Source organism: Hippopotamus amphibius, chromosome 11 (genome assembly GCF_030028045.1).
Source record: "Hippopotamus amphibius kiboko isolate mHipAmp2 chromosome 11, mHipAmp2.hap2, whole genome shotgun sequence".
Classification (NCBI taxonomy): Eukaryota; Metazoa; Chordata; class Mammalia; order Artiodactyla; family Hippopotamidae; genus Hippopotamus; species Hippopotamus amphibius.
In genome coordinates, this window is record NC_080196.1 from 44,196,784 (window position 1) to 44,219,750 (window position 22,967).

At 35.1% G+C, this 22,967-nt stretch overlaps 1 protein-coding gene across 1 annotated transcript in view; it reads left to right on the top strand.

The window, feature by feature from the left end:
- Positions 1-22,967, top strand: part of TINAG (tubulointerstitial nephritis antigen) — a 66,901-nt gene that overhangs the window by 42,726 nt on the left and 1,208 nt on the right. Inside the window, exon 10 of the mRNA XM_057699521.1 lies at positions 16,503-16,548. Within this exon, the coding sequence (XP_057555504.1) occupies positions 16,503-16,548 (46 nt within the window). The remainder of the gene's footprint in view (positions 1-16,502; positions 16,549-22,967) is intronic.

The window sequence follows — 22,967 nt, forward strand, 5'->3', positions numbered from 1 at the left end:
ATTATAGGGATGTTAAAATGTGGGGAAAAAAGTGTCAGACAATAAAAAATATGATATTTAAGATTTTCATTGTGGCCAATATTATTTATGTCATGGTTCTATTCCACATCTCTTTAGACATTACAGTTCATCTTGTGTCCCTGTCCACCAAAAGTTTTGCGCTTTCTTGAAACCCTCACTCGGAAGTTTATAAAGCAGCTCATTAATGCTGTTTACTTTTGCGTATGATTCCAGGAATCAGCACTACGACTCAAATGAAAAAAACAATCTAGCAGTCAGACGCTTTAGAAAATTAAGAGAACTAATGGGGATAAATCACTGTCAACCCTGCTTGCATGACAGAATTTTATTGAGGATAGAGTCTGTTACAAAAGAGAATAATAAAATCATTTTAGGACATATTTTTGCCATCATTCAATAATGTTTTATGTGAAAGTTTATTTATTGAACAAACATTTGTTGAGTACCTCTATGTTCCAGATGTTGTTTTAGAAGCTAAGGATATATCAGGAAACAAAATAGACACAGATCCTGGTCCTCATCTAATTTATATTCTACGAATTGATGTATAGCTGTTAGGCAAACACAATTGTGTTTTATAAAAGGCCAGAATTTTGGTGCTAAAGTTTGTGTGTGTGTGTCTGGTGTCAATAATATCAAATTTTAATGTATAAATATTGAGTAGTGACTCAGAGACAGAGAAGACAAACAATTAGGAAATGGAGGCCAAAAGGAAAGCAAATATTAAAATAGTCTGAGAAGAACAGATAAAAGAATAACAAAGATGTTTTCAAGTAGATTGTGATGAGAATTGTAATTTTTTAAATTAAATCAAACACCCCAAATACATTAAAAATGTTGCAAAGTGATAGAAATTGGGCATGTTTCCAGTAAATGACTGTGAAGACATTTGGTTTGAGCAAATCATTAAGAATTTGTCAGAGATTTCTGTAGAGTTTCTCTTTTCTATATATTCAACAAATATTAAAAGAAAACCATGTTGTTCCAGTGCTGTGCTTAGTAGTAGGCATGATAAGGAAAAAAAAAAAAAAAAGTCTTTGCCCCCACAGTGCAACTAGATATCAACCAAAAACACACAAAAATGTACAGTTATGATGCATTTTATAAAGGCAGGGTAGAAAGTGGTAAGAGGATGTTTAATACTTGATCTATACTTGAGGATCCAGGAAATATGATTGAGGAAGAAAAGTATGAGCTGAGATTTATGGGTTGTTTAGCAGCAAGCAAAGGGAGCAGCTTGTGTAAAGGCCCTGTGGTCAGAAGGATAGAAAACACTGTATGAATGCAAAGAAGATTGTGTTTGCTGAATCTTGGAAGGCAAGGACTTGTAGACCAGTTTACAGAATTTAGTCAAGGATGCTAAGTATTTCATTAAGGATCTTGAGAGCAAAGGAAAATCATTGAAGAGATTTGAATAGGAAAGTGGTATTTTTTCAAAGATTGTTTTAACTATAAAGAATTTGATATAAAACTCAAATGGTGGTAATTCTAGTAAAAGACAACAGCCTGGACTTGGTAAGATGGTGAAAGAGTTAGGAAGAGATGGGTGGATCAAGAAATATTTAAAGAGAAAAGCTGGAAGAAGGGATGTGGATTTGGAACTGAGATGGACAACAAAATGCGGAAGGTGGTCACTACTGGGTCTCGTGATTTCAAGAAGTCTTTGAGACATAAAAATGCAGATAGATGTCAGAGAAGACAGATAGATATACTCATCTCAAAGTCATAGTAGAGACTAGGTTGAAGATGGATGGCACTGAACAGAATAAAAGAGAAAAAGAAAAACTGATTGAAGCTAAACCATGGGAAAATCCAGTATTTCATGACTGGCTAAGAAGGAGAGGCCAGTGAGTTTTGTTTTTGTTTGTTTGTTTGTTTTTTAAAGTGGCTAGTGTAACATTTCGAGAAAACTGGAAAACTATAAGGTTGGGATCCTGACTATGTGAAGACATTGGTCTTAGAGAAAGACTGAGTTACACATCTATTTTATCAAGAAAGAAGGAAGAGAAAAGGTTAAATGAAACTTTTAGTATTTAAAGTAGTGGTAAGTTGAGGAAAATTCCTATCAGATTGCTTCTGTTTTTTAATCTCCAGGAGTAGGAGGTAAGGTTATCTATAGAGGGAAGAGGTGGTGGGAGGATACATGATTAGAAATTTGAGAATAGAGGTGGTTTGCAGTGGTTCTCTGGATGTTTAGGTGAGGGATTTGCCCAAGGAACCTACCTACAGGCATTGCCTCATGTTGCTAATGGTACCATTCTGCCCTCTTGTGTGTGCTTTCTGCAGTTGTAGTCAGCCACCCGGGTGGATGCAAAGAGAAATGCGTAGTTAGTTGAGTTCATCTAAGACAGACCGTTTTCCAGATGAGTGCAATGAGGAGTCAGAAAAACAAGGGGTTTAGGGTATAAGTATTGACCTAAGTGTTGCTAAAATGGCAGAAAGCTTAATGAGCTTGATAAAAAGAGAGGGTTGATGGATTCAAAGAAATTAGAAAATTCATTGGACTAGAGACCGTGGTGATTCTAATCTCCATGATTTTTATGATTCTCTGTTTTTCTTACCTTTTAGATTTTAATCTTTTATTTCTATTGTTTATGAGAAAAAAGTAATCATAATAATGAGGTAATATTTTACAGATTATGAATACAGAGGTATAGCGTGACTAAGTCATAATTTTATATAATTATCTTGTAATACTCATTGTCTGCTTTTAGGTCCTAAACTTTTGATACCTGTCTATCATCTATCTATCTATCTATCTATCTATCTATCTATCATCTATCATCTATTTATCTATCCATCCTTGTAAAGATAGTTGCCACCTAAGAGACTGTAAAAATAATGCATTTTGTAATAACCTATGATGGAAAAGAATTTAAAAAAGAATATACATAAATGTCCATCAACAGAGGAATGGATAAAGAGGATGTGGTACATATATACAATGGAATATTACTCAACCATAAAAAAGAACAAAATAAATGCCATTTGCAGCAACAAATGGACCTCGAGATTGTCATACTGAAAGAAGTAAGTCAGACACAGAGAGACAAATATCATATGATATCACTTATACATGGAATCTAAAAAAAGACTACAAATGAACTTATTTACAAAATAGAAGTAGAGTCACAGATGTAGAAACAAACTTATGGTAACCAGGGGATAATGTGAGGGAGGGATAAATTGGGGGGTGGAGACTGACATATACACACTACCATATATAAAACAGATAACTAATAAGAACCTGCTGTATAGCATAGGGAACTCTACTCAATACCCTGTAATGGCCTATATGGGAACAGAATATTAAAAAAAAAAAAAGTGTGGATATATGTATAACTGATTCACTTTGCTGTATACCTGAAACTAACACAACATTGTCAATCAACTATATGCCAAAAATTTTAAAAAAATATTTTAGGCTTGGCAAGGCATAAATTCCTGCTGCAACTAAACTCTATCATTAGAACTCCAGAGAAGCCACAGATAATAAATAACTGAATTAGATGTGGCCAATAAATTTTATTTAAAAAATAAGTGGCCACTCTAGGCTCATAGTTTGTTAAAAACTGATACAAAATCAGTCATAGCTCTTCTTGGTTGCTAGCAAATAGCATAAAATCAGGAAAATGACAACTGTGAATATTGTACTTTTTTTCATAAATATTCTATGATTTTGTTTGCTTGTAGGTTTTTGATTTCTTTTGCCTGCTTTTGTGCTTCATGTATCGTAGTGAAAGAATGCTAAACAGAAAAATTAGAATGAGTTTCACATTCTGATTTTTCTACCTATTAAATTTGGTTTGAATAATTTTTAAAATATATATATATTACATATATGTATAATTAAATCACTTTATTGTGCTAACACAACATTGTAAATCAACTATATTTCAATAAAAATTTTAAAATAATGCTTCGGAATTAAATTTCTAATATATTTTCCCCATATTTTCTAAACATATAAACAGCAAGGACTCCAGGAGCATAAATCATTATTTAGTGTGATTACAAATTATTTAACATAGCTTTATTGGGGCCACCCCTTGTTTTCCCCCATTCATCTTTTTTCCTTCTTTTCTGAATAACAACTGAATGGTAAGCCTGAAATTTCATGCTATGTTATATTTTACCCTTGGCAAATTGATAAGTTCTAAGCAGATGTTTTAATTAGACATTTTTAATGCATGGTGAAGTCTAAGACAGTTGAAAGAAACTTCCAACTACACTTATTTAGAAAATAAAAATAAATATGTGATAATAAGTATAGACAATGCAAAGACATTTAATTTGGGTCTTGGGGTGCACTGCTTTGAAATAACAGTAGCTGCTGCAATAAATATACTCCAAATATTTAATAATTCAAATATATTAAGAGAAGTTTATTTCTTATTCATATACTAGTTCAAGATGGGAGATCCTAGATTTGGATGGCTTTCCTCCATATGGTTTCAGGGACTCCAACCTCTTTCTACCTTGTTGCTCTGCCATCTCTTAGGGTCAATGTTTTGATTTCATTCTGCCTCTGGAAAATGAAGAAGAGCATGAGGAGGGCTTCTTAAATTCACTTCTTTTAAAGCCTAGACTCTGAAATGGCACTTAGCAGTCCATTTCCATTTGTTTGGCTTAAACTCATTCACAAGACTCTATCCAACTGCAAAGGTGGCTGGGAAGTAAAAAAGATTTGGCAGACATCAGAACAAGTAGAGCTATAGTTTGGAGTAGAATTCCAAATTTGCATAAATTTTAAAGAAAAAAAACAGATATAAATTTGAGTTTGTGGAGAGCTGACTTGATCTGCCTCTCCCAGGCCCTCTGTGATTATGTGTTCTGTTTTAGAGAATCTTCACTGGGAAATTCTAAGAATTACTGCTCTACAAGATTGAATCAATTAATAAATGCATTTGGTACCAACTACATCCATAATCAGTGAAGTAGCACTGTCACAGCATCTTCCTGTTCAAAAAGCTTTATACAATGGGAATTATTATTCCATTTTAATAGAAAGAAGAGACTGAGAATGTTTTAGAAAACTTTTTAAGTTCTTCTGACTTCAAAATAACTATTTTAATAATACTACATTTGCACACACACACAGACACTCACACACACACACACATACATGAACAAGGAAGGTCCGGTATCAGGATTCACTCAATGTTTATTTATCACCTAGGTTTTCTCAAGAAACTGCTGTATTTTTTCCTTTAGTAAAAATGCCCTTAGGGTAAAAAATAAGTGTATCCTTTTTTTTTCCTATCTGAAAATTCTATTCTCACTTGCATTGACCACACATTTTTAATCTGTACATAAAGACTTTTGCCTAATTTTTCAACAAGAAACTTTTTTGAGTACATAATATGTGTCACCTAGTGTGCTAGGCGTTAAGAATACAAATGGCAAAAATATCCTGCTCCTGTTTTCAAGCAAGTGGAAACAGGGTGGGGGAGAGAGAGAGAGGAGGGGGACAGAGATGGAGAGGGGGAGACAGAGCAGGAGAGAGAGAGGAGAAAGCAGTGCTAACGTGCAATGTTTTAAGTGGAGATGGAAATAGGACAGGAATTTAAATTGAGTAGTGAGGGTGTGAGTCTTATAGAAAGGCACATAACTCCAGTCCTGGGGCCAGAGAAGTCTTGTGGGAAGAGGTAGCACCTGCTGTGGAGGGAAGTAGCTCAGGTCGGAATTATTAAAGGTGCATGGAAAGAGAAGAGCCTGTCCCAGGAAAAGTGAGCAGCAAATGGACAGTCTCATGGTGAGAGAGAATATGACCTACTTAAGAAACTGCAAGGGTTAAATGGGTTGAGTGTAGAGCGAGGAGGAATCTAGTGAAAACTGAGACTAAGAGGTAGCCTGCTCACGGGGTATTCTTCTATTACTGATAATTTACACACCTGTCCTGGGCCCTCACCTGGTCTGACTGCCTCAGTGTCTCTGGGTTTGCCTCCCTGTCCTCCATTATCTCCATATGAATTTATATGCCTTTCTAGCAACATTGTTTGCTTTACAGTGAAAGTTCCAAGTGTCCAGGTGGCATTCCTCTACCCCTATTCTGTGATGTTCAGTTCAGTTCAGTTCAGCCTCCCAGCTCTGGGTTATTCTACTTTGAGATACGGGTAGATGTGAGAGCAGAAACTGTCACCAGAGAATAGAAATGGGATTTCAATAAACTAGATCCACTGTACGGTTTCTGCTATAAAGCAAGTAGCACAAACTAAATAACATTCAAAAAGGAAAAAGAATCTTTCTTTCCCTGACACGTTGTGGCAGACCTGAGCTCTGGGAAACCACATTCATACACTAGCCTGACCTTGAAGTGCTTTGGATCTAGCAGTGGAAACAGCCCTGTAAACATACAATGTGAGAGGAGGTGAGCTCAGGGTCTTTCTACTCTGTCATCTTGACTGATGTCCAAAAGTTAAAACAAACAAAAACAAACAAACAAAAAACCCATATAATGTAAGTGCATTGGCTTTGAAATGGATGGAATCAAAGTGTTAGCATAGAGGAGGGGAACCTCACCTAAGAGCATACAGGTGCATTAGAGACCAGACAAGTGAGGACTAGAGTAGGAAATGACCCTAGAATAAAGGTTACTAGCATGTTAATTAAGATTTTGCATTTCCTCTACTGTGAACTCATTATTCTTGCCCTTTATTCACTTTTCTAACACAGCGTTCATTTAAAAAATCTTGCTGGGTATGAGCTCATAATGCATTGGGATCATGGACTTTGTTATACTATTGACTAAACCCCAGTTTATTGTTGGCTTCATAAACTTATTTTTAATGGTTTTGACCTGGACAATACTTTAACTCTTATTCTAGATTTTTAAAGTTCTCTTCCTAAAGTAATGAAGTCAAAGATCTACCTGGAAGATATTTGGGTGAATGATGTGTGGTGATGATGTAATTTTTTTCTCCAGACTCTGAGCTAAAAGCACCAAGGCCACATAATGAATAATCCACTCCCTCTTACTCTCTGAAATGCAGTTTTTATAGCTTATTAAATTCTTACATAAATTTATTATGGTTTGATTCTGAGGTGTCCTGTTCAAAGTGCACACTGTCTGTAATTCAATTTCTACCACTTTAGTTTAATATCAGGTGGTATTCACATTGCTGCATTGCTCTAGTTTTTTCAATATTTATCTAGTTATTTTTCCTATTTCTTTTCCTAATGAGATGAAAACAAACACTCAGAGCAACTTAAATTGGAATGTGAATGTTTTACTTATGAAGAAGACAGCATAAACTTTCTTACTTTTTAAAGACTGTTAAGTACCCTCATCTATTTTTCTTTAGAGAAATGCTATTTTTCAAGGATTTAATTTCTATAAAACCTTTTCCTCTTCGCTATATCCTAAGATTTTTATGTCTTTCTTAAATGCAGCTTTTGAAGATGAAGCTATTTGACTGCTAAACTATTATTTTATTTCACTTTCATTGCCAGGTTGAGGTATTTCAGCAGTAAATACTATTAAAAATAAAAGAAATATTAAAAGGATAATTTAAATTGATTAAAGAATTTACCATTTTTCACACTTAAAATATCTTATCCATCCAAGATCTGTAAAGGACCCAGATTTTATCTACCCAATAACCTAATGTAAAAGAAGAAGGTATAGTGATAGAGATTTTCCAGAGATTACATGCTGGTTAGTTGCAGAATCGATACTAAGCCCAAGGCACTTCAATACTAATCTTGTTTAGTAAACCACTCGGACACAACAGTTTTATGAATATGTGTGTTGAAGTCAGACAATCTACATCAAAAAGCTCTTGCTGCCACTTACTTAGATGTGTTTAGCCTTTTGTAACCTGGGGATAAAATGATGTTTGGAATAAATGGAATCATGCATATACAGTACTTGTGTGTTTGATGTATGGACGCATTCAATAAATATTTACTGTTATTAGCAATAAGTCAAAAAGTATGGCTTTCAGTTACTGGGAAAGCATCCTTTACCTTCTTGCTGGGATGAGTTTTAATGTCTGTGGATAGTTAAGATTTGGGGGGCCTGTGTGATGGAGCTGTCTTAGTCCCTGGTACAGAGCTGTCTTCAAATTCAGCCTAATGCATTACTTTTGGTGATTCTGTTTTAAAAGCTAATACCTTCTGTGGTAGGTGTTGTCCTCAAAATTTCAAGTATTATAGAATTCACATGGAGGTTAGGTAAAGCATATGCTTGTGAATTTCTTGAGCTGTGTGGTGGTGGGGGAGGGGACATTGGGAACAGGAAGTACAGTGGCTTCTGACTTCTTTTGTCAGGAAGAAGTGTGGATTGGTCACCCCTTGAAGGAGAGAGAACTTTCAGGGTAATCACTGCACATTTTTAGAAAGTATAGAATACAAGCTTACCATGCTGGAATCTAGGATCAGAATTTGAGCTTATGCTCCAGCAATATGATATATAGTACAATTCTTATGCATGAATCAACTGGGAAAATGTTTTTAAAAGGCATATGTTGCTATGGCAATTTGCAACGTCCTCTCTGAACAGAAACACGTAAGATACAACCAACTCCTTCAATAAGACAAAAGAGAAGGTAGGGCCAAGTCTACGTTACACTGAAAGGGGAGAGGCTGCAGAAAAAATGAATTTCACAGAAGATGAATGAGTACTACTTGTGATACTAAGTGACAAATTTGATTTACTTGGGTCCTCAAAATAAATATATCAAATATTATTCTTTTCCATCTCTGTGATTCTAATAATTAGGTTCATTATGTCTTTGGATATAAACAAGTTGCTTGGATATGATGAACACACCTCTTATTGGAACCTTGTTATCAGGACCAAGCTGTTCTGCCTGCCTCCAAGCCCATACTTTTTCTGTTTTGGACCATCTTGTTCACCATCACCAGCTTCATCTTTCTACGGCTGCCTATAATCCTTCTCCTTCCTAACCTTTCATGACTCCTCTATGAAGGCACAAAAGGTGGCCCCTGGCATTGTCTCTTTCCTTTGTCTCAGGTGTGCCTCTTTCCTCTTGGTATCTTCTACAAATTACTCAAGGCCCATCATGCCCTTCCTCTTCACAGCTGGAAATGACTCCACCCATTTCTTTCTCTTTTTTTTTTTTTTTTTTTGATTTAATTTTTTTAAAGCTCTTTATGGGAATATAATTGCTTTACACTGTTGTGCCAGTTTATGCTGTACACCAAAGTGAATCAGCTGTATTTATACATATATCCCCCTATCCCCTCCCTCCCATGACTCCCTCCCACCCTCTCTATCCCAGCCCTCTAAGTCATCATGACTCCACCCATTTCTGCCTCTTCCTGTTCCTTTTTTTCGCTTGTGTTATAATTTGCTCCTTAGATACTAGTGCCAATTTAGTCACTTACCATATAATTTTGAACTGTTACTTAACCTCTTGGGGCCTCAGTTGCCTTATCTATGAAGCAAAGAAATTAGATTAGAGTCAGATTAATTTGGGGGACCATATGGTCTTGACTACTCAACTCTGCCATTTGTAGATACAGATAATATGTAGATGAATGAGCTTGACTGTTCCATAACTGAGTCACTTTGCTGTACATCTGAAATTAACATGACATTGTAAGTCAACTATACTTCAATTAAAAAACAAACAAACAAACAGGCTGTGGGCCAGATTTAGCCTGTGAGGCATACACTCCAACCCCTGAAGTCTCCTTTCAGTGCTAAGATTTTATAAGAAAATAGAAAGCCATTTCTATTCCTAACATCAAAGGGCTGAAGTTTTCCCTCACAGTGCATCTTCATTAGATATTACCCTAAGTCTTTGTCACTGATGATGATGGATAATTTGGGTCCTGCAGTCTCTCCCCAGCACATTTCACATAATGTGGACATCTTAACACATATTCTGTCAATACAGTCCATGCAGAGGGATACTTCTTCCAGTTTCACAGCAGATCATTCTGACCAGAGCATAAACTGGGTACAACCTTGTCATCAGTTTCCTCCATAATCCTTTTTATAGGTCAAATTAAATGTGACAGTATACTCAGCAATCTTTTTGCTTCCTGAAATATTCGAACAGGGTACAGGGTAGTGTAAGCAACGTGTCAGCAATTCAATAAACAGTGTTATTTGGGTGATTAATTAACATGAGGAGCACACAATTCACACAATCTTCTCTGACATTTTCATACAAAGTAATAATCTTTCAGAAATCACCATCTACTTTCTCAATCAATGATAAAGTTTGTAACTCCTTGGCAGAATGCATCAATACCCAGTCTTAGATTCAGTGAACCCTGGCTTGATGTACATTTTGTTTTAGTAGAAAAATGAAGAGGATGGGGAAGACCCTCATTTTATTTTTCTTTCCTATGCTGTCTATTTTCATTCATCTCTGATCTAGCATTAACTAGCTCTCGTCACATTCAACACTGCCACGCTCACCAAGCCTGAGTCCATTCAACTTTTGAATGAAGTTACTAAGTGTCTCTGCTAGAATAGTCATAAGACAACAGACACCTGTGTATCTTCGCTTCATTAATACTGCAGTTACCTTTAAAATCTTTGTGTTAAAGGGGCCTAATCATCTATCTGCAGGCTCACCTTTGAAAGTAAAGTCCTATATCCAGAGTAGTGATATCATTGTTATTGACTTGAAATTCATCACATGTTTTCTTTATACTTGTATCCTGTCTGACTTTCATTTCCTTGAAGGGTTGGAATTTCATATCAGGCTCTCTTATGTATCTGTTCCCTGTTTTCCTCCAAAATTTCCTGTTGCAGTTGTCTGTACTGCATCAGATTTTTTACATTTCCACGGTTTAGAAACTTTACTTTTTATCTGTCTGGATCTATAGTCACTAATAAGGAATGGGTCTGCCCAGAAAACATGAGTTTGAATTCCTCTTGTCAGTATATTGGGTACATGTTGGGACTCCAGAAGTAACAAATCATCAGAAGCATTGCAACATTTTGATTTAGATGATTGGGCTACAGTGTAATATACCTACCATCAATATAAAATAATTTTTTTTCTTATTGTAACTTCAAATTCTTAGCTGGAGGTGAGGTCTGCTTTAAAGAACTTGATTCCTAAGCAAATATGATCTTCACATGTGAGTTAGAAAATAATTATCATCACAGAAGAATTCCTCACTCTGCGGAAAGTCTCTTTCACAATTATTTCTAATCATCAGCTTTCCTTGGTTCTTTTCGTGGTTTACCTGTCAGAAACTCTGAAACGCCGCGAATTTAAAGGTTAATATGCAGAACCACTAGCAGGAGGGAGAACTCGAAAGAAGATGAAGTAACTCTGCAATTCCAGTCTTGGTGATGATCAGTCAGGATGTGGGCATCAGGAACACCTCTCTCCATAGTGTGATATGTACCCCAAGATCTGCCACATTTGTTGTACCTCCCTACTCATTCAACCTTGAAATCCTGCAGTTAACCTTGACTTATTTTTCTCCCTTTCAGTCGGTATAAATTAGCCAATAAATTCCTCCCTTTTATCTCCAAAAGAGCTCTCAGATCTGTGCCCTCCTGTTCATTCCCACTGTCAGTGTACTTGCTCAAAAAATATCTATTGAGAGTTGCCTGTGTGATAGTCACTCTCCCAGGTGTTGGAGACACAGCTGTTAAAAGAATCAACGTTTGCCTGAGAGGGCTTACATTCTTATTCAGCATTTCATTATGCCTTGTTTTAATAACAGCATTCACCTTAAGCTTTCAGTCTCCTCCCCCTGGAGTCTATCCCCACACTAACACCAGAGTTGTCTCTGTGAAAAAAAATCTGGATCATCCCACACCCCATATTTGATGACTCTTTATCACCAGCTCTATAAATTCCAAGCTTGGTAGCCTTGAGTGCTCTTTATGGGCTGAGCCAAATCTGCTTTTCTAACTTTATTTCCAGCCACTTCTGTATTTCCACCTATGTTCTCCAGTCACACTGGACCAAGTGCTGCTCTAAGAACAGGCTGGGATGAGGTTTTCATGGCTCTCTTGTGACTCTGCACTTCTTGTGCCTACAGTTCTACACTCCCATTTCCACCTGAAGAATTTCTACTCCACTCTGTAAAGGGAGTTTTCTTTGACCTCCATGGTTAATTTCCTCATCTGTAACCCATAGAAAAATTGTGAAACATGCTTTTATAAGAGTAGCAATTGTAGAATTCAGATTATTTTTATACTTGTTTTTTATTTCCCTACATCATTCCCATTAGGTTATCAGCTTCTTGAAGGCAGAAGATACATTTTCTTTGTACTAAGTTTGCTGAATAAAGGCAGAAATAAATGGGTGAAGTACACAAGAGATGCTGTGCTTTCATTATTAAAAGGGATACTTATAGGAATATCAATATTACTTTAAGAAAATTGTATATTAACTTTTCTCTTATTTACCATGTCTAATACAACCACCATTGGATAAATGGACCTCAATGGCAAAATCAGAAAAAACCAAGGGAGAGGAAAAAAATTATCATTTAAAATATTATATAAAGTACTTATTCAGTTTCAATGATTTTACTATCTAAACAGACTAAAATAGGGTTTTAAGAAGTCTAGTATTGTTTAGCACAGTTGTCTGAAAAGAACAACTTTTTCAAAGGGAATAACCTTAAAGATACAAAATCTTACACCATTCTTTAATGCTTACTTTGCAGAATTTATGGTTTCTCCAAGAAAAATTTTTAATGTTACACAAAAGAGTAGAATTTCCAGAACTACCTAGAAATGAGCATATAAGATGAATCCAGAAGGAAGAGCTTAAGTGATCATGTACTTGAAGTGAGAGGTGTAGCAATAGACTCAGTGTAGGAACCATCGGTCCTCAGGCATCATCAGGGAATATAGTACATGACCTGCAAGCTGCCTGGAGTTTTCCAACACTAGCATTTTCCCAGGAGTCACTAAATTTTGAGGAAAAATAAACATTAATGGGTCTTAACAAATAGTGGAAATGATTTAATTTAAGGCGGTAGAAAAAATGAAAAGAATAGTATAAGCTCATAGGAAGTTGAATCCCTCAAGGCAAGAACAGCCTCTGCTAAGGTCTCTCCAGCTGGTGAACCTATTGTAAATTCGTTTTAGATGAACAAGGTTAAGGAAACAATCTCAGCTCAGGACGGTTAAGGTTCTGGTGAGTCTAAACAAATGTTTGTGAATAGTCCTCGAAATGAAGAGGTATCATGGAAGCAAAGAATTGTGTTCATAGTTAGGCTTAGAGCAAGTATGTATGTAATGAAAATCCTCATGTCCTCAAAGACACCCATTGTTTGACAAGAAGATATTTGTGAAAATATATACATACTTCTAAAATTTTCAGCCTGCTGGTATAATGGCAAAAATCCAGGACCACAATTCAGGAAAGTAGACATATGGGAAAAATGCCCTTCACAGGTCAAAAATAGAGGGACTCTCTCCATACATGAATAATGGTAGTCTTGTTTTGTACTAAACTTTATCTTTGTTTGGATGGATGTTTTAATTACATGAATTCACTGTGATACCAGTGAGAAATAACCTGGGGTCAAATGATTTTTCCCAGTGGTTCAGAACCTGGGATATTTAGAAAATAACCCATTTATCTATTTTTCTACAACACTCCTTTGCGAACTTATGGGATATTTGATTACCATCTTAGGAACTATCTACAGAAGATAGAGGAAAGAAAAGATAGCTGAAGGTGGCAGTGCAGACGTTAGACTCTCTGAAGGATGAAACTTGCTTGTCATTTGACACAGAAGGTGTAACGTAGGGGAACTGAACGATAGCTTCTGTAGTGAGCTGTGATATTTTCTTTCCAACTGAATTTTGCATAAAGGTCAATATCCTTTGTTTATAATTTTTTTCACAAGCATCCAAGCCCCTGAAACTATCAGCTTCAGCAGACTTATATTCCTTTTCCTCTCCCACCTTTATTTGAAGACTTGATTAACTTTTCTGTCCATTTTGAGAATTTTTATAATAATTTGAATGCTGGTATTCTCTCTGGGTTAAAAATGACTGGTGCTCAAAGTAACGCATCTTAAAGTTAAAATAAACAGCAATACTTCTTGAAAAGAAATTTATAGCAACTCCAAAGAGTTGATGGATTTGCAAGATAATAATTATTGTTACTATATCATTAAAAATATTATTTAGATAATCGTAAAAATATATAGGAACATATGATAAATAAGGCCATTTGAACAAAAGTAAAAGTGATAGTTTGTATTTCCTAGACATCTCCAAAATAAAGTAGTTTATTCCACCTTTAATTTACTTGATAATACTACAATAAGAAAAATTATATAACTACATTCTGAAGTGCCTCTTCTCCTTTGTGAGGAAATATTATTTCCTTAGATTTACAGTTGGCCCTTGAACAGTGCTGGGTTAGGGGCGCCGACCCCATACATTTGGAATCCTGCTTGTAACTTTATAGTCCACCCTCAGCACCCACAGTTTCTCATCCACCGATTCAACCAACTGCAGAGCCTGTAGTACTGTAGTGTGTATGTAGTGAAAAAAACCCAGTATCAGTGGACCCGCACAGTTCAAACCTATGTTGTTCAAAGGTCCACTGTAGTCATTCTCTGATCTGTTGGTAATGGGATTATGTGTCATCGTCATCTTGGTAAATCTTAACCCCATATGCAATTGTGGATCTTCATGCCCCAAAACAATGTCTCAGTATTGCTGAGAGTGCCTAGGGGTATCTGAGTGACAGGGAACGAGTCACACTCTTAATAGCTCCTCCTTGCTTTTGATGAGGGCTTAATTGCCGGACTGAGCTTGTCATGTCTGGATACATGACTAGGAGTTCTTTCTTATTCGGCACCTTAGTGCTTCAAGCAATTTCTCACCATGTCTACTGGGATCTCAGATATGGGGATCCTCTCCTGCCTGTATTGTTTTGGGGTCAAATAATTCCTTAGATTCTTCTGATTTAGTCTTGTATTGATATCTTGTATTTCATATAAATAGCCAAAGTAACTAGTGGCCAGACCACCTGAAAGGAAGTTTGCTTGAATGGTACAGTCTTCCTGAAATTGTCATTACAGCCATGAGTAAAAAAATAAACAACTTGAGGTTTCAGATATGATCACTGCTTGAAGAACATACTGACCTTTGAAGAGTTCTGGACACATAGTATGATTGGTAAATTTTTTCAATGAGGATAGCTTTTTTACAAAAGTTACAAGAATGTAGGTACAATTATAAAACTGCAAAATGATTTTGAAAACTGAACCAGTTTGAACTTTCATGTTAGAGTACCCAGAATATTTGAAACCCTGAAGTATTCCAGTCCACTCCTCTGTGCATCAGAGAACTAAAAAAGACATGGCAATCAGTGCAATTACCCATCCTAGTCTCCATCAGGAACAAAATAAATAAAAAATGTTCTTTAGTGTTTTTCTACCTCCCATATCACTTTTTTCTTCCCTCACTCTTGTACCAAAGTATCCAAATGCATTATTGCATATTCTCTTGAAAGCCCCAAGATTCTTAAAATTAACCTAACATCTTTAAGCAATACTTCTGTGCTACAGTGACATCATTCTATTATATACGCCATTAAAAATAGCTTTCTGACAAATGGACATGTTGAAAATATTTGCACAACAAATTTGTATCTCTTCCAGAATGTGTTTTATACAATGGCATACACTCTGATGTTGAGATTTGGGGTATTAGGGATGAATTGATGTGGGCAGGATTATTTCCTCATAATCTACCAAAGTGCATGAAAGTGGTGGTCAATATACTTTCTCCACATCAAACTGATGCCATTCAGGACACACTGTGGTTGAGGACTGCATGTTTATAAAAGAAACAATATAGCATATTAAGAACATGGGATTTGGAATCCTGGCTCAACAATACTCTGTGATCTTGGACAAGTCTTGATATTTCATTAGTAAATAGAACATGTTAGTAACGTGTCACTGGTTTTAGTCAAGAGAAAAAACAAGGTATTGTAGGTCTGGATTTTTTATGAACCATTACTGCTACATTGAGAAAGGACCAGTAATGAGAATATAGGATTTGATTTCCATATGTACATGTATATAGAGAAATTCCACATTAGGCATATAGCCATTTTATGAAATAACATATGCATATGAATATTTTTACACAAATGCTCTTTTCTACAACAATTATCTTTATTTACATTATGGTTTTTATCAGTAGTCTGGGAGATTTTTAGTAGAGTTTCAGAAGGTGAGATGTAAAAAGGGGAGGCATTTTTAAGTACTTTAAAACTCCTGTGTTCCAGCTGCCCTAAGACATATCTTTTGGTCAATGAGTTTGATTTCAAGCCATTTGGACATAGATGAGTATTTTCTGAACAAGTCAATGATGTTATGGTTAAAAAGAAAATGATACGTACACATTTCTGTAGGCAATGATGACAGTTCCGTAATAAAACACAGTGGAGCAAAGGGAAAAGAAAAGATATAATTCTGATAATAACTTGAATTTTGTCAAGATGCAACTCAAACATTTTTAACCATGCCAATTTTTTTATTATTATTTTTAGATGGGGCACACTGAGAGGAGCACAGGGACGAAAAGAAAAATTTTGGGTATGTAACACTTTCCATTTGAATTTCTACTGTGAAGTTAGTATTTTAGAATCATCTGCGTCTGTGCTCGTAGCTTTGTATTATTTAGTCATGTCCTAAGTCACTGTAATATCGTTTGTAATACCGGTATTTTCTCCAACAGAAAATCCATTATAATCATTTATATTATAGTAATATTTTCAACTCTTCTTATTTCAAATTGTAACAGATTAGTCAGTATTTTTTTTCAAAATAAGAATCAATAGAAAAACTTTTGTTCCATTATCATCTATGTTAAACAAACAAAGGATTAGAGTTGTCTCATATATGTCAATCAACTTTGTATTCTTACATTATTTTCACTATGGGTGGTACTTTTGTAATTATTATCAAATATACATACATATGTATATAGTTTGGTTTTTGTTTTTGCCAGCTATAACATACACATGATTCTTTACTAATATCTGGTCTAAAACTTAATGGAAAGTTATATGTAAGAAACAGTTTGAAGAAGATTGGAATATATTACTTCAAATATTCAGTTGATTACAATAAAGATAATTATTTCAGATCCTTGTATCGTATACCTCTTTTCCCCCAAAAATAAGGTTTGGGTAATAATACTCATCATAGAATTTGAATTTGAATGTATGCATTAGAGGGCATTTATAATTTATAAAACACTAAATATTAGGGCTTGTGCTCACTCGAGTGACCCTTGTTAATTAGATTTCGCTACAAGGCACTCACAAAAATCAATCACCCAAGTATGTGGTCACCACTCATATTTGTCATGGTGACGCGGGGAGGTGTTATGCTTCTGAGTAGAATGATGTTTCTTTGTATTTAAACTGAGCATCCTTAAATATCATTTTCCTTATTAAAATAGCTTGAGATAGTCAATAATTAAAATTAGTGCTCAATAGTTAACATTTATCAAATGTGAAAGAGAATGTATTATTTGAGCCTCCTGGAATATTTCTGAATGCCAGAATAGTGAATAGTGAATAGTTAAGGGTGGGGGGATGGCAGGGTGAAATCTTCTACAATGTTGCCAAACCCAGAGTAGGAGAAGGCTGAGGAGAGCCTGAAACACACACATGGTAGGTATAGCCCTTGAAATATTTGAAATCAGGTACAATTAAGTTTAATCAAAACTTTTCTCTAGACCTGACCCTACTCAGTTCTTGATCAAGTTGAGGGGATTAGTCCCTCTCATACTCTCTAGGAGAAGAAAAGACAAACCTTCTTTGGAAAATAATCCCAGTGTCAATCTCTATGTAGTAGCCCTCCATATCTGCTGGTTCAACCAACTGTGGATCAAAAATATTTTAAAAATTCCAGAAAGTTCCAAAAAGCAAAACTTGCATTTGCTGTACATGGGCAACTATTTACATACCATTTACATTGTATTTACAACTATTTACATACCATTTACATTGCATCAGATATTAAAAGTAATCTAGAGATGGTTTAAAACAAAGGAGAGGATATGTGTAGATTATATGCAAATATTATGCTATTTTATATAAGGGACTTGTCAACTAAAAAAAATGCACACTCTGGGAGCTGTGAGTTAAGTTTTATTTGGGGCAAAATAAGAACTACAGCTGGGGAGATAGAATCTCAGCTCCGAGGAACAGCTCAGGAGAGATATGGAGGAGGTCTGTATATATATGATTTTGGTGATAGGGAATACATGCAATCAAGCACACACTTTTGCAGACGTTTGCTGCTAGTTTCGTGAAGGTTACTGCTAGGCAGGAGGAGCAGATGTCTCCGTTAAAGATTTTAGTACTTTTCTAGATATGAGAAGATGCAAGATTTTGGGCTCAAAAAATCTTCTTCTGAAAATATCTAACTATCTGAAGGCCTGTTTGTTCTGCCAGTTTTCCCCAGAGCACAGGGCTCCTCATTCCTGATCTCCACCCCGAACTCCTTTCAGAGGGTGTTGAAGCTCAGAGACTGCAGTGGCTAATGACTTCATCCTTGTAGAGGCAGATGTCAAGTGCCAATTTTTAGTTGGCAGACTTGAGCATCTGTGGATTTGGGTGTGGGGGGGAGGGGGTTCCCAGGAACCAATCTCCCACAGATACCGAGGGACAAGTGTAATTATTATGGCAAAGTATCCAGATACATTTAAACATTTTGAGACATATGCAGCAGAAAAATGTGACCAATAACCAAGGGAAAAAATTATCAATAGAAGCAATGGATGTAATAACTATTGTAAAAAATTTTTTAAAAATATGAATGAAAAGATGGAGAATTTCAACAAGTGATTTCAATATACAAAAAAAAAAAAGAGTTATTGTAGGTGTGAGTGCAATGTCTGAAATTAAGAACTTGACATATGGGTTAAATAGAGACAGAATTAGATACCTTAAATAAATGCAATAAAATATATCTAAGTTGTAGTACATAGAGGAAAATGTAATGGAAAATCCAGGACACTGGGAAGAGATGAGTGGTACACAATCAAATGTTTTAACATACACGTAACTGTATTCTCAGAAGGATGAGAGAGAGAATGAGGCAGAATCGATATTTGAAGAATTGATGGCCAAAAGTTTTCCAAAACTGAAAGACACCAACCTAAACTCAGGAAGCTCAATAAACTCCAAGTAGGAGAAACTAGAATTTATATCCAGTGGCAACTGTCTTCAAAGAAGGCAAATCAGAAACATTTTCATTCAAACAAAAGCTAAGATAACACAGCATCAAAAATATAAAGCAAAAATTAGAGAAAAGAAAAAAAGACAAATCCACAATTTGGTTGTATATTTCAACACATCCCACTTATTATTTCATACAGAAAGCAGCTAAAATATAAGTAAAGATATAGAAGATTAAAATACTATTAACTAGTTTTATGTAATTAAAATTCATAGAGTACTAGACATAAATATTAATGAATATACATTCTCTTTGTGCATATCCAAGAGTTGCCAAAGTTGACCATGTGCTGTTCAACAAATTGAAAGGATTGAAATTTTATAGATTATGCTATGTCAAAACTTGTGTTAGCTAAAGTGTACTGAATTTAATATACAATGCATGTATTTGAAAAAAGAAAGGTTAAAATCAATGCATATATTAAAAAAGAAAAAGTTGAAAATAGCAATCCAATAAGCTAGATAAAGAACTCAAACTTCCAAAAAAAAAAAAAAAAAAGAATGAAAGCAATGAAAAGGGCAGAAATCAATGACAAAAAGTGGACATACAATACAGAATATCAAGAGAGCAAAGATTTGATTCTTTGAGAAGATTAAATTCCTAGGAAGACTCATAAAGAAACCCAAAGAGAAAAAACAATTACCATAGAAATGAAAAAAGAGGACTTTCTTCAGTTTCAATAGATATTAAGTAGGTAATATAAGATGCTTTGCAAACATTTTGCCAATATATTTGAAAATATAGATGAAATGGATAAATTCCTTGGAAAACAAAGCATCAAAACTTACACAAGGTGAAATAGAAAAGTCTAGTTATAATACTAACTGAAAACCTGACTCTGTATTAAAAGGAAACTCTTACAAAAAACACCAGTCTCTAATGGCTTCACTGAACAAATAAAAGAATAAAAAAAATCAATTTTTTACATCAATAGCCTTTAGGAAATAGAGAAAAAGCAGTTCCCAACTCATTTTATGAACCAGCATAACACCAATACCAAAACTTGACAGGGACAACACAAGAAAGGAAAACTATAGGTCAATATCTCTTATGAACACAAAATTCTAAACAAAGTATCACAACTGTAAAATATGTTAAAAGGACAATATATTATGATCAAGTGAGGTTTATTGCAGGAATGCAAAGTTGGTTTTATAGGTAAAAACAATGAATATTGTTCATCACATTGCCAGACTAAAGATGGAAAAAAAACCATGAATTTCTTAATTGGTACAGAAAATTCAATAACAGTTTTTTGCCACCTCCCCCCTCATAGGTACTCTCATAAATCCTCTCCAAACACGGTAACTTCAGGGTCAATAGGAAAAAACAGCTTCTGATTTCTAGACTCTCTTTTAAAGTGTTCACATGATTAGCTTGGGCAGAATAATCCCCCTTTTAATTAACTCAGTGAATTGATTGGGGATTTGAACCACATCTTCAAAATCTGTTCAACTTTGTGAGATAACATAACCTAATCAGAGGAGTGATATCCCATTATATTCTCAGGTCTTTCCCACACTGAAGTGGAGAAGATCATAGGGAGCAGCTAAACCAGGGAGCAGGAATAAGGGGCTCATCTTAGAATTCTGATGACCACAGAACTCATTTATGATCTAAAACCTCAGCAAATTAGGAATAGAACCTACCTTCCTTCGCCTTATAAAGTCTATCCTCAAAAATCCTGTAGCTAACATCACAATTAACGGTAAAATACTAAACACTTTAGCCTTATCCCTGAACAATAAAACATTCCCTGTCATCATCTTTATTAACATTTTACTTAAGGTTCCACCTAGCGTAGCAAAACAAACAAGCAAACAAACAAAAACTAAAGGGCATGGAAAGAAATACAACTGTTGTTATTTGCAGATGACATGACCATGTATATAGAAAATAAAATATATGTGTATAGAAATAAACTATTAGAAGCAGTATGCATATTTAGCAAGCTTTCTTGATATTAGGTCAATATGAAAAACAAATTATAGTTCTACATAGTAGTAGCAAGAAACAATGGGAAATTAAAAATAAACGTGACCTAAAATGATGTAACTATTTAAAAACCTAGGGACTATTTCATTGAAAAATGTGCAAGATTTTTAGTGTTGTGAGAAATTAAAGAAGACCTAGCTAAAAGGAAAATTATACCATATCGATGACCTGGAAGCCTCTAGATTAACATTCCTAAATTGATCTATTAATTTAGTAACATCCTAATCTAAGTGCCAGCAAAGATTTTTTTTTTGGAGGGGGGAGAGAGGATTATATTGAAAAGATGATTTTAAACTTTAAATGGAAATGCAAAAGACCTAGAGTACCCAAGATAGCCACAGAAAAGAATAACAAAACTAGAGGATGTACACTATTAGGTTTTAAGACTTTATATAAATCTACATTAATTAAGACAGCATTTTATTGCCAGCAGATTGAATTCAATAGCACATTAAAAGAATCATTCACCATGATCACATGTGATTTATACCTGGTATGCAAGGATGGTTCAACATACACAAACCAGTCAATGTGAAACATCACATTTATAGAATGAAAAAAAAAATTATATAGTATTCTTAATAGATTCAGAAAAAGCATTTGACAAAATTCTACATTTGTTCATGATAAAAACCCTTAACAATTAAGTATAGAAGGCATATACCTCACAGATAACATTCTACTTAATGGTGAAAGGTTGAAAGCTTTTCCTCTAAGATGAGAACAAGACAATGGTGCCCATCCTCACCACTCCTATTCAACATAATATTGGAAGTCCTTTCCAGAGCCATCTGGAAAGGAAAAGAAATAAAAGCCATCAGAATTGGAAAAGAAGAAGTAAAATTATCTCTATTTGCAGATTACGATTTTATATATTGGCATACTGTGTTTCACTGCACTTCACTTTATTGCACTTTACAAATATTGGGTTTTTTGTTTTGTTTTATTATACAAATTGAAGATTTGTGGCAATAGACAGTACTGAGCAGTCTATTGGCACATACTGGCATAAAAACAGACAAATAGGTTAATGGAACAGAATTGAGAGCCCAGAAATAAAGGTGAAAAAGAAAATTGCTTTTATTTAGAAAGTCAGCAATCTGGGGAGAAGGCAGACTTATGTGCAGCAAAAGTCAGCTCCAAAGATTCTGCTTGGCCATGAAAGTTTTAAAGCGTAAAAGGTAAGTAATCTCAGTTAATCATTGGGGTAGGGGGTCAGAGTCCTTGCCATCCCCCACTGCCTGCAAGCTGGTCAGATTCTTCTGATCTTTCTTTAGTTGTTATCTTGTTCACACAGTTTGTCCGTGAGATTACTGAAGGGGAAGCTAGGGAAGGGATCTGGTCATCTGTTAATTATTTATTCTTCATTTCTACTTCTTTGATCTATGAGAAAAACCAACAGGTTAGGCAAGGTAGTGTGTGATCAAAAGATTTGAAAAGTGTGCTTGGGTCAGAACAGAGCAGAGCATGGGAGTGGCACATTTAAATTTAGATGAAATATAGCTCTGCTGAAGTGACTAGAAAAGAGGTTTCCTGCTAAGGACAGTTTCTTGCAAAGAGCTGCTTACAACCCTGTGTTTATTTTTTTTCCTACCCTTTTAAATTCATCCATCTCAGTTCATATAGAATAATGTAATCAAAATATAAATTCGTTCACCTGCTCTCCTGCTGGAAGGAGGAGAGCAGGTGACAACTTGTCATCATTTCCCCCATTATTTTCTCAGTATGGATTTCCTTTCCTCCGCTTCTAGCCTCATAAACTACCA